Source organism: Melanostigma gelatinosum, assembly GCF_949748355.1.
Source record: "Melanostigma gelatinosum genome assembly, chromosome: 6".
Taxonomy (NCBI): Eukaryota; Metazoa; Chordata; class Actinopteri; order Perciformes; family Zoarcidae; genus Melanostigma; species Melanostigma gelatinosum.
The window spans coordinates 8807724-8824468 of NC_136639.1; the positions used below are offsets into that span (position 1 = coordinate 8807724).

The 16745-nt window shown below is 46.3% G+C and overlaps 1 protein-coding gene across 8 annotated transcripts in view; it reads left to right on the forward strand.

Moving 5' to 3' along the window:
- fbrsl1 (fibrosin-like 1) overlaps positions 1–16745 on the forward strand; it is a 247497-nt gene that overhangs the window by 94720 nt on the left and 136032 nt on the right. For 7 of the 8 annotated variants that reach the window (XM_079269833.1, XM_079269838.1, XM_079269834.1 and 4 more), the window contains exons 3-4: positions 9348–9449; positions 13511–13546. In XM_079269833.1, the coding sequence (XP_079125959.1) occupies positions 9348–9449; positions 13511–13546 (138 nt within the window). The remainder of the gene's footprint in view (positions 1–9347; positions 9450–13510; positions 13547–16745) is intronic. The other variant, XM_079269840.1, reaches the window with a different exon arrangement.

The window sequence follows — 16745 nt, forward strand, 5'->3', positions numbered from 1 at the left end:
CATTGTTATATTCCAACACAAACACGCAGCGATAAATGCATACTGCATGAGTATGCACAGCACACACACACTTCCACTTCCCTACCTCCTTTCCTTCATCCAACACATAACACTTCCTCCCAAATTCACTGGCAGTGTGTGCTGTGCAGGCTTGAGATAACGTCCCAGAAGTTTTTCAAGGGCAGGACGGGTGCTCAGACATCAGAGGGAAGCCGCGTTGAGCCGAAGCTGATTCATTACATGTGTTGCATCTGCTTCCTATTAAAAAGCCCAGAGCACTCTGGCTGTCTCCCCCGGTCTCTCTTTCTCACTCTCTGACTGCAAACTACCGGCTGACTCCTTGGCTAGACCTCATCTGCCTGAAATAAAACCTCCCTGTATCTGTCTTTAAAACTCTGCCCATCCTCTGACGGCCTGCAGCTCCTCACTAAGTCTTACAGATTAGTTCTCGCATGCAGTACAATCAATATGAGAGTCTCCAGAGCGGACAGAAATATGTTGGGGTCAACGCTGTCCATACATGCAATATTCTCCCTATGTAGAATAATATTTCAATTTGACCATTCTGTGCCAGAAAAGTCTATAATTGAATTCAGTGTATAACCTCGAAATATTTTCTCGCTAGCATGGAAACCAACATAAAGACCGTGGCACCACGACGCCGTGGAAGTGTGTATTTTTCACTTGATTGTTTCATCGTCAGCTGTTTGAAGGGTTCATCCTGTGTGGCAAATTGATTCAGCACTGAAAACAGGTTGAAGAGATAAAGATGGAAGCTCAAGCTACAGATCACAGTGTAAAAGTGAACCACCACATCAGCTGGCGACGGAGAACGTGTCCCTGAGGCACAATATGTCACAATGACTAACTCCAGTCCAGCCTGCAAAATGAAGTCATTTGATAGCACGAGCGTCTCTGGAGCAGAGCCGTATAGCTGTCGGACCCTGGTTGGAGCTGGATGATGCTACGCTATGATTGGGCAGTTTGTGTTCGAGGGGGCAGGACTTAGCGAACGGTCAATGAACTTAGCACATTAGGTGCCCAGTAGAGCTCTATGCATGCTTTTTCTGTTGACCAAGTTTAAGTGTCTGCAGTTGTCTTGGCTATTGTTGCTCATGCTCACTAGATCCAGATGGATATGTTGTCAGGGCCAGTTTTGCCTTATCACAGATGTATCGTGTTAATATACTGTATATGTTGGCTGCTAATTCTAGTAAAAGGATCATTTAGAACAGTTTGCCATCAGAGAGTTTTATTTTTCCAACTAAAACATCCTGCGCAGTACATTCATCACAATTCATCACCAAACCAAATGAAAGGTATCAAACAAGCCAAAATCTGCCATAATATGATTTTACTATTGGTGTCTGATTTCTTACCAAACACCTGTACTGGCCTGAAATAACTGAATTAATAGTTTGGATCTCTATTGTAACATTCAAAACGCATTTACGCATGAATCAAGGAAATCACACCGAGTTGAAAACGGTTTCCTTTTCTGCAAAAAAGGAAAATACTTTGAAAAAGCCAACCACAGCTAATTAAGGACAAATGTACTTCCCTCAGAATCTTGTGTCTGAGTTGGTCGTGGGTCAGTTCAAAGGCATGTACCATATTGATTAGAAAACACGGCACGATTTTACTCAGACATTCCATTAAAGAGCCATTTCCTCACCTGATTAAAGAACACAGTCTAAAGCTCGACCGCTTGGCAGATTCAGACACTTATTCATCTCGCATTTTTTTTTAATCACTTGCTCATTTCCTTTACCCCACAATCTCATCTTCGGTATTTTAATTATGTCGTGTTGAATGATAGCTAGTTTTAAGGCGTGTGTGTGTGTGTGTTTGGTGGACTTGTTAAAAGGGGCCTTTTGCAACTCGTACGTCATGAGAGGAAATTAAAAATGTCTTAAAGTACGTGTGAGGGTGACAAAGTTATCAAATGTAGTCGCAGGAGAGAGTGTGAATGTTGCACTTCCAAAAACGTAATCCCTCCGACTGCTAATAAGATCATTTTCAAGTGTTAAAAAGGTGTTACAGCCGTCAAGCATAAATTGAGTTTTTAATATTTGGATCCGTGGAACACAGTGATCAATGATGAAAGTAGCTGGGGGTGAAAGGTCTGTACATCAAAGGAAAAAGAAGAAAATTAAAATGTTAAAAAGTAAATTAAGTAAAAGTATCGGCTCAAATTAAGGTTGAGCCGATACTTTTGGCTGGAATCCAGTATTTTGTCGGTAAAACCCTTCAAAATGTTCCTGATAGTAGTCACAATTATTTTGGAATGCTCCTAATATCTGCTGTCCTTATTTTAGTTTTTCATAACCTCCCTCTGGAGTTGGTCTTTATTTAGAAAGAGCAGGATCCTCTTTGATATTTAGCCAATATATGAGTTGAAGTTGGGGAAATATCTGTGTAGTCAGACATTCTGTCATTTCGAAATGTGTCTGGGCCGCTGATCTGTCCCACCAACAGACTCTTATCAGCTGATAAGAGTGTTGACGCCAGCGTTATCTCTGCCCATTTAAGGGTTATGGAGCTGAGAGTCACAACTGATAAATCCTTTCCTCACAGAACTGTTGCGGAGTCGTCGATGCAGCGTCCCTGCAGTTATTCTGGTTAACACTTCAACCGGCATGTTGGAGGCAAACCTTATCTCACGTTTTCAGACGTCTGACAGATACAATCAATAATTTGGTGAAACTGTTGCTACTATCATTTTAATTCATTTATAAAATCAATGCTTTAGTTCCTTGATGCTTTGTTCTTTCTTGAAAGACTCCATGGTCATTTGTTTGGTGGTGCATTACATTGAGCCATCATTGTAATTACTTCTATCCTGATTAAATACAAGTTAACATTACCACTGTTGAAATGGCAGCGATACTAGGGAGGACCACACTGCAGTCATTAACATAACAAGTCAACTTATAACATTTCATTATTTTTATACTGCAACAGCATTTATGGTTGGTGTTGTAGTTGACATCGGTGGCACTTCTTTGTTAGAGCGAATGCAAATGGTTCCTAAAGTTCAGTGTAAAGAGCATCAAGGAATGTGGTTTTGTGTCAATGCAAGATGCTATCATGCATAAACAAGTCAGTTGAAATTCAAATGTATGCAATACAATTAGTTATTTCTTTTTTAAGGCTTAACACGGCAGCAGCAATTTAGGGGTTGAGAATATACACATGAATATATTTTTTTCCATGCCTCCCCTTAAAAAGACTCTTGGTGATTGAAAGGTCTGCTGAGATAATAATAGCATGGAGAGGTACAGCAGTGCACACTTGAAAATGAATGAATAAATCATTTTCTATCCTAATCTCCAAAAGCTTTTGCTGACCACTAAGTGCAAATGTGGCATTTCCAGTGGCATGTACCACAACCTGAAGTTGTTTTACTGCCACTTTGAATGTGCCCTCTTTTTTGAAAGCCAAAGTGAACTTTGACTTGCAAATAATCACGTCGAGTTGAACAAAAAAAAATGATCGCACAACCTCCAAAGTGAGCGCCATTTGAATCGCTCTTGTTAGCATGCATAAATCTTTTGCAAAATGCACTCACTGCTTTCAACGCTAATAGTGTACACAGAAATCAAAGCTGTGCATTCCTTGCAGAGCAACAAGAGAGGAGGAAGATCTGCATAATGTTGGCTCCGGCAACGAAGAGCAAAAAAACGCAGATCCACAGCAACGCTCCCTTGCTTTCCTTCCAATAACATCATTAGCATTTCGACATCATCGGCCTAATTGTTGTTGGTAGCTTTGAAAAATGCTTGCCTTGGAGTGGGAGTCGAGGGGGAGAGAGAGAGGGGGGGGGGGGGGGGGTGTTTTTAGCTGTAAGGCCTTGTGCTTATCAGTGCAGGGCAGATGCTGTTCCTATGGTCCTGGCTGACAGGTGAGGTTTGTGTGTGTGTGTGTGTGTGTGTGTGTCTGTTGGTCGCGGTTGGTAGTGAACCCCCGGGACAGGTGCTGAGGGATGAGTTTCTCCCCCCCTCCTCCTCCTCCCTTCCCTTGTTCCCTCCCTTCCCCAGGAGGCATATGGTGAGAGTGATTTGAGAGACCTGGGGCCCACAGGGAGTGCTCCTCTCTCCAGTTCATCTGTTCCAGACGGGGCCCCTGTGGGAAGCTCACGCTCTCCTGAGGCCCACGTTGGCTGGGAATCAGGCCGAGTGAGAGGCTTCGTTTTTTCGGTTGACTGCTTTGTAACAGTGTCGGGCGGTCGAGATGGCCACCCCAGTTAGCGTTGCGCTCTCTAACATTGTACACTTTGATTTGGTGCGCAGGACACATGCCGAACGGCTAATGGGTCACGCCCTCTAATTTGTTTTCTCCGTGCCCCATTTGGATGCAACTGTTGCTTTTATTTTTGCCGAATCTCGTCGTGTCCTGGTGCGATTGCTCGGAATAGAAACGCCATCTTGCTGTGATTTCACAGGCTCATATTTGTGAACCAGCTCACAAATGTAATGTAGTTCTGAGTGCACTGGGAGAGAGAGTTATGGGGGCATTTTAGGCCTTGTATAATACGTGTACCTCTTTTATGTGGTCATTTATTATAAGGCGAGCTTTATGAATAATGTATGATTAAAAGGCTTAATGGACACACTGGGACTCGTCAAAATAAAAGCAAAAATCCATTTGCTCTCCCTGTAGTAAATCCAATAGCTTGTCCTTGGGCTAATTTCCAACTTGGGACTTGGTGGGGGAGTGAGTGCATGTCTTGATAGTGATTTCAAGGGAGGGAGCTGTTGGTTGTGCTGTAAAGTGAAAGAGAGACAGAAGAGGGAGGAGGAGGAAAATTAAATGAGACATGGATGAGGAACAAAGCCGGGAACACCTCTTTCTCTTGATGCCTCCCTCCTTCATGTCACTCTATCCCAGGCCCTCTCTTTCTCTCCTTCCCTCTCTGTCTCTCACCATCTTATGGCTCCTTCCCCCTGCCTCTGAGCAGCTGCCACTTCTGAGCCTGAAGAAAATGAAGGCAGATGAATCAATTTGGCCTGTGGCCCTAAAGTGCACTTGTCTGCACCCCAGGCTGGGTGGGTGGGGGGAGGGGGATAATGAGCCGATAGATTGAGCCGGTGCTGGAGCCGGCACTGAGCGCTGAGGTGCCTTCGCCCGCCGCACCACCGGCCCCACTCACACACACACACACACACACACACACACACACACACACACACACACACACACACTGCTGATGCCTCCCTGAGCAGCAGTAGCAGCCTGTCTCTGGGTTAATGGGGGTGAGGGTCCTTTGCGGAGGACACTTTTCAGAACAAATTAAAAGAAGGATCTGTATCCGTCCTCTTCAGCCCTCCCATTCCAGTATTGGCCCTCGTTTCCTCCCGCCCTGTGCATATTGGAGCTTGGTAGTGTGGAGGAGAAGAGCATCAAGGCAGCTAGAAAGGAAGGGGCGGGCAGGGGGCAAGATCCCAGGGTAATGAGGATTGACACTGGGACAAGGCTGAGGCACGGCCTCCCTGAGCGCTGTTGACAGGTGACGGCAGGCTTGGGAGAGACGAGGCAGAGTGAGAGGAGCTGGAGCAAGGAGTGGAAACGCGAGGTCGGGACTAACAGCTTCTCTTATTCAAGGAGGACAAACTCGGGAGACCACGTCCGATACCCCCCCCCGAAACCCCCTGCAAGGTGAACGAGGTAGGATCAAGGGAGCAGGACAACAAAGCATCACCCGCCAGCCTCTAGCCAGCCCCCTGCTGACAGGCTGCAGATTGATCGACACTGCAAGGAGAGTGAGGAACTGGGAAAATAAAAGGGAAAGTTCGCCAAGCCTAGCGGTTCACATCAGTGAACCGCTACTGTCTCCATCGATGCCTTGACGAGCCCTTTCTAAGTAGGCGGGCTTTCTGACTTCAACAAGGGTTAGAGTCGTATAAATGAGCAGACCCAAGTCGGCACTACTCAACTTAGGGGGAAATTAAGATGCTGGAGGGCCCTTTGAAGATAATTAAAGAGCACAGAGCGGCAGCCTCCAGAGAGGGACTGCAGACATGTTCAATACCGGGACTAATGGAGCTAATTTCCAGTACATTATTCATGTAAAACACAGGCCCTTACTGGGCCATGTTTTTCTATGTCTCTGCTATCTGTCGTCCTAAATCAAGCTGCCCCCCCCCCCCACACACACACACACACACATTCACTTGCTGCTTCAACCTGATTAACCTTATCCCAATAATGCATGGGTCAACGTAAACACACTAAATCCAACTATGGCGCTTTAAAACGGCCAGGTGGCCGAGAACTGCTCCCTCAAGGCGGCCCAGAGAATTACCTCAAGCACAGTGGCTTTATGCCCTTGAACTGTGTCACCAACCAATCGCATCTCAGTAGAGACTGTTAGCCCCGCCCTCAAGATCCCGAACTTGTCCTTTAACATTAATGAGGGCACAAAGAAGAAGAAAAAAACATCACATGAAAGCTGTACAGTTGGGAGCTTAGGGCCAATTAAACAGCTCCCCAGACAGGACATTAGTCCCTGCTTTAATCACAGGCAGTCAGCATTGCCAATCTTTTGTCAGAGTTGGTGAATTCCTGCCTAGATCAATTGCTCGCCTGTCCCGTTGAACAGCGGCTTGGGGAATGGTCCTCGCACGCTTCATCATTAACCTAGGCGGCTAATTAGACACTGTGCTCTGATCAATAGCCGAGCTGATTGCTGACTGGGTAATGTAGCCGCAGGAAGAGACGGAAACACTTGGGGCGCCGTCAGGACTTTGTCAGCAACACCGATGCTGGGTAAACAAAGTAATCAACGGCTGCACTTGACGGCGACGTGACGCCGACTGTACCGTCACACTCTGTGTCTGCCTCCATGCCTGCCTGCCTGCCTGCCGAGGAGGATTGCTCTCTTTGTGCTCTCCTTGAGAGAAGGAAATCAAAAAGGCCACCATCTATTTTGAGATTCAAGGAGTGATTAGGCTCACAGCTATTCGAGCGAGAGAGGCAGAGGCAGAGGCTGGTAGAGGTGGAAGTCAAACCTGATTAGGCCCACCTGCCAGGTCTCTCTTACTTTCATCTCTACACCCTGATTGCTTGGCGGCGGCCCCCTCCTCCTCTCCGCCGCGCTCATCCCACCCCACCCCTGTCCTGTCACTGTTGACCTCAGCGTGCTGCTAATGCCCCTTGGCCAATCAGCATGCTTGCCCTGGCGGCGGCAGGGTAATTAAAGGGAATTGTGTCTACTTGGCATGTGAGCTGGTGGGCACGAGGGTAGACAAACACTCTCTCTCGCTGCCGCCTTGCCTCCCTCCCTCTCTCCCAGCCAGGTGGTAGCGTACAGGACCTGTCAGATTAGCTGATGACCCTTTTAATTCTAGCCCAGCCGGGGGCCATAATTGATATTTACCGGGAAAGGTTAATTGTAGCAGTGATCTGCTTAAATTACAGTGGAGATCAGGAGAACAGGGCCAGCCACCATGCGCGCCACCAGGGGAGCTGCTACATGCAAACTGCTAGTCAAATGGATTATACCCCACGGCCATCACCGCTGTACTCCAAGGTGGGGAAGCTGCTTGGAACATTGTGATTGGCTGGTGCTGCATCAGCACATAGTCTCCATGCTGAGCTCGCCAACCTCCCATCTGGCTAGGAATATGAATGCATGCCAACTGTGGGTCTTGATGGCCTGCAATAAACCAAGCCATCCAGGTCTGCATCAGGGTTACCATGATGTGGGTGGTAATGCAGATACTGGCATGTGAACATTTATGATGCTGATAGATGATATTTTAGATCATTTTTATTTAGTTTCTTAATCAGAAAACGGCACAAATGCAATGAAAATAAAATCGTTCTTTTTTTTTTTCTCTGAATGCTGCCAACGGTTAAAGTATGTCTATTCAGCGTCGTCCTCTCAGTTTATGCTACATGTTGTCCCCCTTTTTTAACTGACCTCAAAGAGCTCACTTGTCTGCCATATCAAGTGACCTCAGGAATGTGCCTCAGCTGTAGTAAAAGTGGATGTGGATGATTTTAGACAGCATTTAGCAGTGGACCCTGATTTTTGTGATTCTACCTGTTCAGGAACATCATATTTTGTGTACTGTATAGAGACCAAGGCTAAAGCAAGCGCATAATAGACTGCTAGCTACTGTTGCCTCCCTGACGCTTGAGTGCGTGTGTCATATGAGCGCACTAACATCGGTCTATGTGCAAAACATGCTCAAGGAAAAAATTCCAAATTGGTGGAGTTATACTAGAATCAATCAGTTTTTATATATATATATATATATATATATATATATATATATGTATGTATGTATATATATATATATATGTGTATATATATATATATATACTAGAAATCATTTAAATACAACAAAGACAAAATTGACTGAATTTGCAGTAATGTTCGGATCTGCATGACAACTGTGGTGGACAGTCACACAGTTGGGTTTACTACGTTGCTGTGCTGGCTGGTATGACTGGCAGTCGTGGGTCCAGGTTTGGGGTCGCAGGTGTTTTTGCGTCAGTCGGTTCTGCTTTGCATTTAGCCAAAGCACAAACCGACACCGAGCTGTGAGCCACCACACCAATTTTGTGTTTCCCTCGGGTAAAGAATGGAAGGACCATGGTCCGTTGAAAGTCAGTTAAAGCCATTGTAGTTGTGCTGTATTGTGATGCATACATGCCTAACTTGTGGAGTTGGTAAATCTTTTCATTTGTGTCCCCGGTTTGAAACAGAATCGTCCTATCCTGTTGTTTTTCTGTGTCTGAACGTTTGATATGAAATGAATAGTTCTGGTCTTCAGTTGTTGTGTCAAGCTGTTGTAATTTAACAATCCTGTCTCAACGATAGAGGTTTTACCAAGAAACCAAATGAATTACCCACATTTAAAGCGCTATGTTGGTGGATGGAATAACATTGAACGAGTCAATTATCATGATGGCAAAACTATTCAAATATAGATAGTTAGAATTTGCCGCGTTTCCACTGATTAATCATTCATCCTTATAAAAATGAAACTAGTGTTTTCATTTGCAGGTGTCCTTTTCTCTTTTACAATTGTGTTGTGTCTTCTTTATCTTGGGGCTCCCATACATGCAGCCATAGAAATCTTGACGTTGTATTAAACCGGCAAAACATCTCTGTAATGTTCTTTCAATACATAACAGTTTGAAATTTTCTCCTTGCCATTTTATGAAAGTAATAAACCACCGTGCAGTGATTTACAGTTATTTGAGAGCAGCTTTTATAGTCTCTCAAATGTCTGAAAACTGCTTCTCTGGGTATATTGCTTCATTGTGAAGATAGTGGTTTGGTTGATGAGTAAGAGGATGATTTCAAGATGTCCCTTTTCCTGTGTCCTCTGCAGATCAAACCCTTTAAGCTATGTCCGGTCAAAGTCAGAGAGGACGAGATGGTGCAGGAGCTCAGCCGACCGCACAGAAGCAACTCCAAGGAGCAGCTCAGCGAGGTGAGTCCTTGGACAAGACCTTTTCGCCTTTTTCCCAGACCTCCTACAGCGAGCCAGGCTATCCACTTTCACAGGCCAAGGCGGGAGACCCCTGAAGTGCAATATAGAAAGCGGTCGGGCGACAACAACATTGAGGCTGAGATCAGAGAGCAGCTGGTGCAGTAGCTCCTGCTGTTTCCAGCTATCACCTCATAAATCCCCTGTGCGTTGGGGAAAAGACTGGCTGGCTGGCAGCACACAGACAGGAAATGATTAGGCCGGTCGCACAGCATCACCTTGTTGGCCTGGCATTATTTAAGCATGCCGCGGTTAAACGCAGACATGACCTAACGCAGTTCAGCCAGGTGCGGGCTGACCTGGCTGACCCCAGGATGGAATGAGTTAAAGAGACTGTTCCAATTATGGCTGCGGCAGCATCCATATGCCAGCCCATTTAGAGGATGAGTAGGTGCCAAAGGAAAATGGAGGCCAGGCATTGGTTCAGCATAAGGGATGAAATAATGCAATTTAGACACAGGGAGCATAATGAGAATTTATGCAAAATCCCAAGCGGCTCATTTTAAATGAATGTAGAAATATGCTTCCTAACTAATGCCTGTCAAGCAGACCTCCCAAACCTAACGAAATTCAATCAGACTGTTCATTTAGCTGACGAAAGCAGCAGGAGGAGAGAGAGAGAGAGAGAGAGAGAGAGAGAGAGAGAGAGAGAGAGAGAGAGAGAGAGAGAGAGAGAGAGAGAGAGAGAGAGAGAGAGAGAGAGAGAGAGAGAGAGAGAGAGAGAGAGAGAGAGAGAGAGAGAGAGAGAGAGAGAGAGAGAGAGAGAGAGAGAGAGAGAGAGAGAGAGAGGAGGAAGGAAAATGTGCAGCTCCATTTTCCAGCAGGGGTAAAATTATGGAAGGAAAAGATTTTTAATGAACATATTAAATGCATTGTTTTAAGCTATTCAGAGTTCCAATTGAAAATCCAGCTTGATGAGGAGAAAAGAAAATCAGCCAGCCTAATTTTTCCCATCTTCATCCTCTTTTCTCTGTTTCTCTCGTGCACTGTCCCCACACTTCCCCACACATTTCTCTTGAATTTGTATAAAAGGCTGTCTTTTAATGAAAAAGTCAGGGGGAAGAGGCGGGCTTGTCAGATAAAAGACCGACGCTGGTTGACAGCTCTGACAGGGATATACGACAAGCACAGACAAGGAGGGAGGGTGGGGGGGGGGCATGGAAGAGGGGGGTGGAAGAGTGGGGGTGGAAGTGGTGGTGGTTGCGGTGATGTAGGTGGGGGTGGCGGCACTGTTGAAAATTGCACGCTGTAATCGCCGACGGTGTTGGATGTGGCATGTCTCTCTAATCTGCTGCCAAATAAATGGTGCAGCGACGGCATCCATATCTATCCATCTCTATTCCTCTGCTTGTCTTTACCTTTCTCTTCCTCCTTCTGTCTGTCCCTCTCTCTGCTGGCTTCACTCCACTCAGTAAAGGCCTGGACATAAAACACCGTGTCACTGTCTCGATATTTTTTCCAGCTCCATGAAGTCTCCGCCACCACACTGAGAGCACTGCTAATTTTTCGTAAAACACGCTCCACCGTATCAAAGTGGCTCCCCAACTTTAAGAGCTCTTAACTAATGATGCCGCATCTGCAACGAGTCAAATGGATTTCTCTTGTCTTACCGGCAAAGGAAATAGAGACAAATGCGACATGTGGACGCGGCCGCCTGTAAAAACAGGCATGCATCAATTTGGGAAAAACCGAAGGAGACGCTGTTTGTTCATTGCAATGGTTGGGTCTTTATCTGTTTATTTTGACTAGGTAATTGTGCCTGCGGGTGCAGCGGGGCCCCGGCACTAAGCCACACAGGGATTAGTGAAATATGAGGTGGTGGTGGGGGGGGTTCACAGCATCTGTATCCTGCGGAGGAGAGGGGGGCATCAGCTGTGGTGCTGTCAGGGTCTCTAACGCCCTCCTGTATCCACCCACTCCCACCCACATGGAGCCAAACCCACAAGCTACCTGATCTGCCACAGAAGGCATACATGTTCGCATCCCTTCCCTTATCGTGCTCCATCGAGCTCTGATTGGCCCGCCTCTCTGAGTTGGGGGAAGATGGACTGGACCCTCCCCTCTTGTCGCCATGTTTTTCTTTTTCTATCCTTTTTTTTGTAAGGAGAGTGGAGGAGGGGGCATGGAAATGGGGAGAGGATTAGGGGGAGGATTTAGCAACATTTCTCTTCCCCGGGGCTGTTTAGTTAACCCGTAAATGCCGCCAGCATCCACCCCATCCCTCTCGCTACCAACCAACATAATCACCACACACACACACACACACACACTCGTCCTCCTCCATCCCCCACGCTCCCTCTCTGGGGCGGGTTCTTAAATCCTTTTGAAGTCCTAAGCGCGGCAGAAATCCATTGAGAGCCATGTATAATGGCTTTTAAGAGAGAGTGTTTAGCTGGATGCCGACCCTATGGCTTATGAACCGCTGGCGTTTTAATGGATCCCCCCCCCCCCTTCCCTCCCCGCTTTTCCTCCCTTCACCGGCACTAAATCCAATGGATTGTCCCTCATTATCATTTAAATAAGCCTCTCTTTCTGCTCAGAACGCTCCAAGTTGAATGAACTCTACATAGTAAGGCTAATTCCAAATGGCCTTGGCCTCCCACCACCTATGCACATATGCACTCGCACACACCTATCTAAGTGCACAGACAACACAGCACATTTTCCCTGGAACACACTCTTTTGGCGCTTTTATTTCCACATATATTGCCTTCTGTGCCGTTTTTGCTGCCCTCTCCTCTGGCCTTGTCTCTGGCCTCGCTAGTGAAGGGAGCGGAGCGGTTGAGCAGAGCGGGAATAGCCTTTTGATTCCCGCAGAGCCTGCTTTCCGGTTCGCGGCGGGACTCCTCCCTAATCGTCACCGCAGGAGCCGTGCTGCGAATCAGAGGGGCACAAAGGCGATGATGAGGGCTGAGGCCAAGAGCAGGTGTGGGAGAATGGATGAGGGGTATTGGGAGGGTGCAAAACAAGAGAGGCAGCGGCGGTGAAGGTGTGGGGGAGGTCGCTTGGATTGAAGGTGGACCTATGGATGAAATTGGTCGAGCAGAAAAGTCCCCTCCAGAGACCAGGGGGGGAGGGGAGAAATTGCCAATCTAGACAGAGGAATAAAAGAAGTGAAAAGTGGAAGTGGAGGGAGGGATTTAGAGATTGGTATTGGTGCTGGGGAACAGAACAAAACCTAGCTATTCCGTCTCCAGCCTGCTCTTGTTCAGCATTTAGAGGACCGCATTAGAAAACACAGGAGGAGTTTAATGGGCCAAAACACATCCCTAAATGCATCGAAGAGATTTGTCTTGAGTAAAAGGGGCTGAAGTAAGTTGGTTTGGTTCCAAAATGTGGCACCAACTTAAAAAAAGATCTCACAAAATAAAGACAGAATTTAAAAAAACAGCATCTAATGAAGGACATTGTTTAGTAAAAACTTTGGCCGACAGAATTACATTCCAGATGGATTTTCTTTTGTCATAAATGAATGAAATTAATAATGATCGTAACGTAATGTCTTTCTGTCTGTGAAGGATGTAAAGCACTTTGGGAATGATGTCTTGCCTGTTGATGCTGCTCCTATTCAATACCGTTTGTTTCGTTTGCGAAACAAATTCCTGGAAATGATGAGATGGAATAAGAAGAGAAGACCTCTGTATCCCAGAGTCTCAGATCCAAGTACAGCCTGCACACTTTCACACTTGGCTTAAAAGGCCTTTCCACAGCCATAGAATGACTATTGTGCACTGTATTAATTATAGTCTTAGAAAATGATTACGGTTTCCTACAGTGTAACTCAAATCAGGTCTCTCAGTGGGACATGAATGATGCTGCTCTGCTTGCCCCCGCGGTGGATGCCAGAATGTATGGGTGGGATGTGTGCGGCGTGTGGTACATGGCGGGGCGGTTAAAAGGTTAACGTGAATATTGATATTAAAGCGGCGCTGCTTCATCATGTCTGTGTCAGCGAGTGAAACGCTCCTTAAAGGTCATCCCTGTTCTCCTCTCTCTCCCTACAGAGTTCCATTCACTCGCTGTCAGGCCGCGGCTACTCGGTAAGTGGCATTTTCATGCTTCATAGCCTTACGGCAGAATTACAATCTCCAACGACCCGCTTTATGGCCCCGGCGCTCGACATTTTAATTATGTTAAATAGAGTAATGGAGAAATCATGATATTAGGAACATTAATTCTGGCTGACTGACTGATTAAATTGCGGGAAGGTGCCCTGCGCTACCTTGGCGAAAAGAGCCTCGTTTTATTGGCATCGATCAGCATTCACCGGTGCTGCAATTTGGCTGTCACCGTTTTATGTCTTCCTCCAGTGACTGTCAATGGAGGATTCTTTTGCTCGCTTATAATGAAAATATGCCTAAAAGCCTCTTAAAGGCGCTCGTATCTATGCAATCAATACAATGTCTCACCACCACAGAAATGCACGTACATGTACACCTTCAGGATGCATAGCAGTTAAACACGTCTTGTGATTTGTACGTTAATATGAGTCAGTGAGATGCTTTCTGTCATAGACCATGTGTTGTTCAAGGTAAATGTGCCCAAGAGGAATACTTAGTGATTCCTTGGAAAACGTCAACCCAACCTTTTCAAACAGAGACTAGCTCACAAATTGTCAGAATAGGACTATTTTTATCCCTTGAAAGCATCTGTTGCCTTGCCCCAGTGCCTTTTCCAACAGTTAATTTGTGCTCTTCCCCGCCCATTGTTTCAGTGATGGGCCTTGTCTCTGGGTAATAGAGACAGCAGTCGTCCTTTATGTCCTTTGCTTAAAGGGGAACTAATAAGAGGAACGTTCTTTAAAGCGTGCTACTTTTAGCTGATGAGTGGCATATGGCAGTTCTTATTGCAGCTTGGAAGCAATCATCCCGACAAACAAAACAACTATAAATGGTTTGTCATCGTTAATCTGCCTCAAAGGACTGCAGTTAAAGCGCTGAACAAAGCGTAACTTCAAAAGACCTTGATCTCTGCGCAATCTTTTGTTTTATTTATTTTTTGTTTTAATAGAACATGTCACATTCCTATTCCCCCGGCGGCTGCATACTCACAGATGGATGAAAACAAATGAGACCAAAAAAGCTCGCGGAGCCCTTTGGCTCAAGCTGTCAGTTCGAGTCGGCAGGGAACGTTATCGGAGAGAAAGAAGGGGAGGAGTCGGAGTGAGTGGGCACAAATGGAGGGGGAGGAGGCTTGGTGGTGGTGGTGGTGTGAGGTCATTGGCATTTGGCATTGTGCAAGAAAAGGAAAGTCCAGTTACAAGGGCAGGAAGCTTTACGTTGTCTGGCTCCGCTCCCTGGCTATCCGGTGGTGCTATCTGCAGCATTCTTAGCTTCTGGGCACATCCTGGGTGCTAAACTCTGACTCTCAATCTGCTCTGCTGCCGGGCCCGCTTGATTTCTGGGGTCTCCTTATCTGTAAGTGCTTCAGGCTTTACAGTATGATTGTTTCGAGGGGGGGGGGGCATGGGGTGTTGGGTCAGGGGGCTCTCGGGATCTGCCACGCCGAGGCTGAGTGGGTATGGGAGGAGGAGGGGGAGGAGAAGGCCTGGGTCTGCATGGAGCGGAATGGCTGGAGGAAGAGAGAGGCTCTGTATGTGGGTGGGGGGCTGTTAGTGAGGCGGGGAGGGGGTGTGTGAGGGTCAACGAGGCGGGCACACAGGCGTAGGCAGCGCCACCGGCCAACAATAGTATGGATAGTATGGCCTCTGGCACTGATCGCCACCAACTGCTCTGCCTCTCCACAAACTGGTAGATCCCGCTGGTAGATGTGACGGTTATCTGTCACAAGGCACTAGGAGGTAAAAAAGGCAATCTCTCCTGACAGTTTGTTTTCTACTTCTGTGGGAGATAACGCCTCTTGTTGTGTGCGCTTCCATATGTCACCCTTCTTCGGTTGCCTGCCAGCCTTTAATGGCCTCATTTGAATGGTTTGCTCAAGAACGTAAAGGCAGTCCCCGGGCTTTAGTTCCAGACTCATGAAAAAGGGAAATTGGAAGTCACTAGGGTGTTTTCAACGCAGCAAATACCTTTATACTGTGTTAAATTGATTTGGCACACAATTTGCAGAAACATGACATGTCCCCTCGTCAGTATGTTGTACTTCACTACTTTCTTTGTCTGTCTAGAAAACTGAACAAAGAGCGAAGAAATATTTCATCACTATGTCACAGTTGCTAATTGAATCCAAATTTCCAAGTATTCATAGTGCTTCCAAGTAGTATCTAGTGGATTGCAGACACTATGGTGCAACGCAGTGTTAAAATGAAGCCGCTGATGATTTCAATACGTTCATATTTGAGGATTTAAGTGATTGCAGAAAATGACATGGATGTTTTATTTTTCAAGTGTTCTAAAACATAGTGGTCATTGAGTTTTCATCCTTGCTTAGGCACAGACCACGGAACAGTCTTAACTCTCCCTTTATATATAGGACATACAGCAATAGCAACCTAGTTAAAGTGTTAATATAATTTAGCTTTTCCTGTGCCTCACTTTTTACTGACTAATAAAGGCAAAACGCACACAAAACAATTTAAAAAACCGAAATAATTAAGTTTATAGTCACCCATTAGACGACTGGTGTGGTGTTCAATTCCACAATATATATATGATGAGTGACGTGTTGACGTGTTGACTTTATTGCCATTACAACAAACATTGCACCGTGCTTGCCTTGGCTAGGTTATGTGTACACTGCAGGACAGACAGGACAACAAAGATCTGTCTCAACAAACAGATTGTACTTGTTGTGGTTGAGACAAACCTCCTTAAGTTACTCATTCATACAAACATGATGTGTTTATCCAGGTGATGACATTGCTAGACTTGACCCCCCCTTCCCCCCCCTCAACTGTCATCTCCCATTTAGTGGCGAGGGACCGCTGAGTCCAGCGGCGATACGTAGCAGCAGGATTGAGACTCGCTGTCTCGCTCTCTGTGGAAGACTGGATATGGAATTGTTTATCAGGCCGAGTCTCTCCCGTCTGCTTTGTGCAAGCGTCATTATAGCCTCGGCTGTGTTTGGGAGACAATATCTGGGCCGTGTTTCCTGCGCTGCTACCTGTTTGTTGTTCCACTGGAGATTGGCCTGGGCTCTGGCGATTTATCATCCTCTCTCAGGGGCTCCTTGATAAAGAACCCAACACATCCCTCTCTGCGCCTGGGAGATAGAGGCTGCAAGAGACGGGGAAAATGTCAAAGAATCTCACTGCAACTATCTGCCCGTCCTGTCGCTACC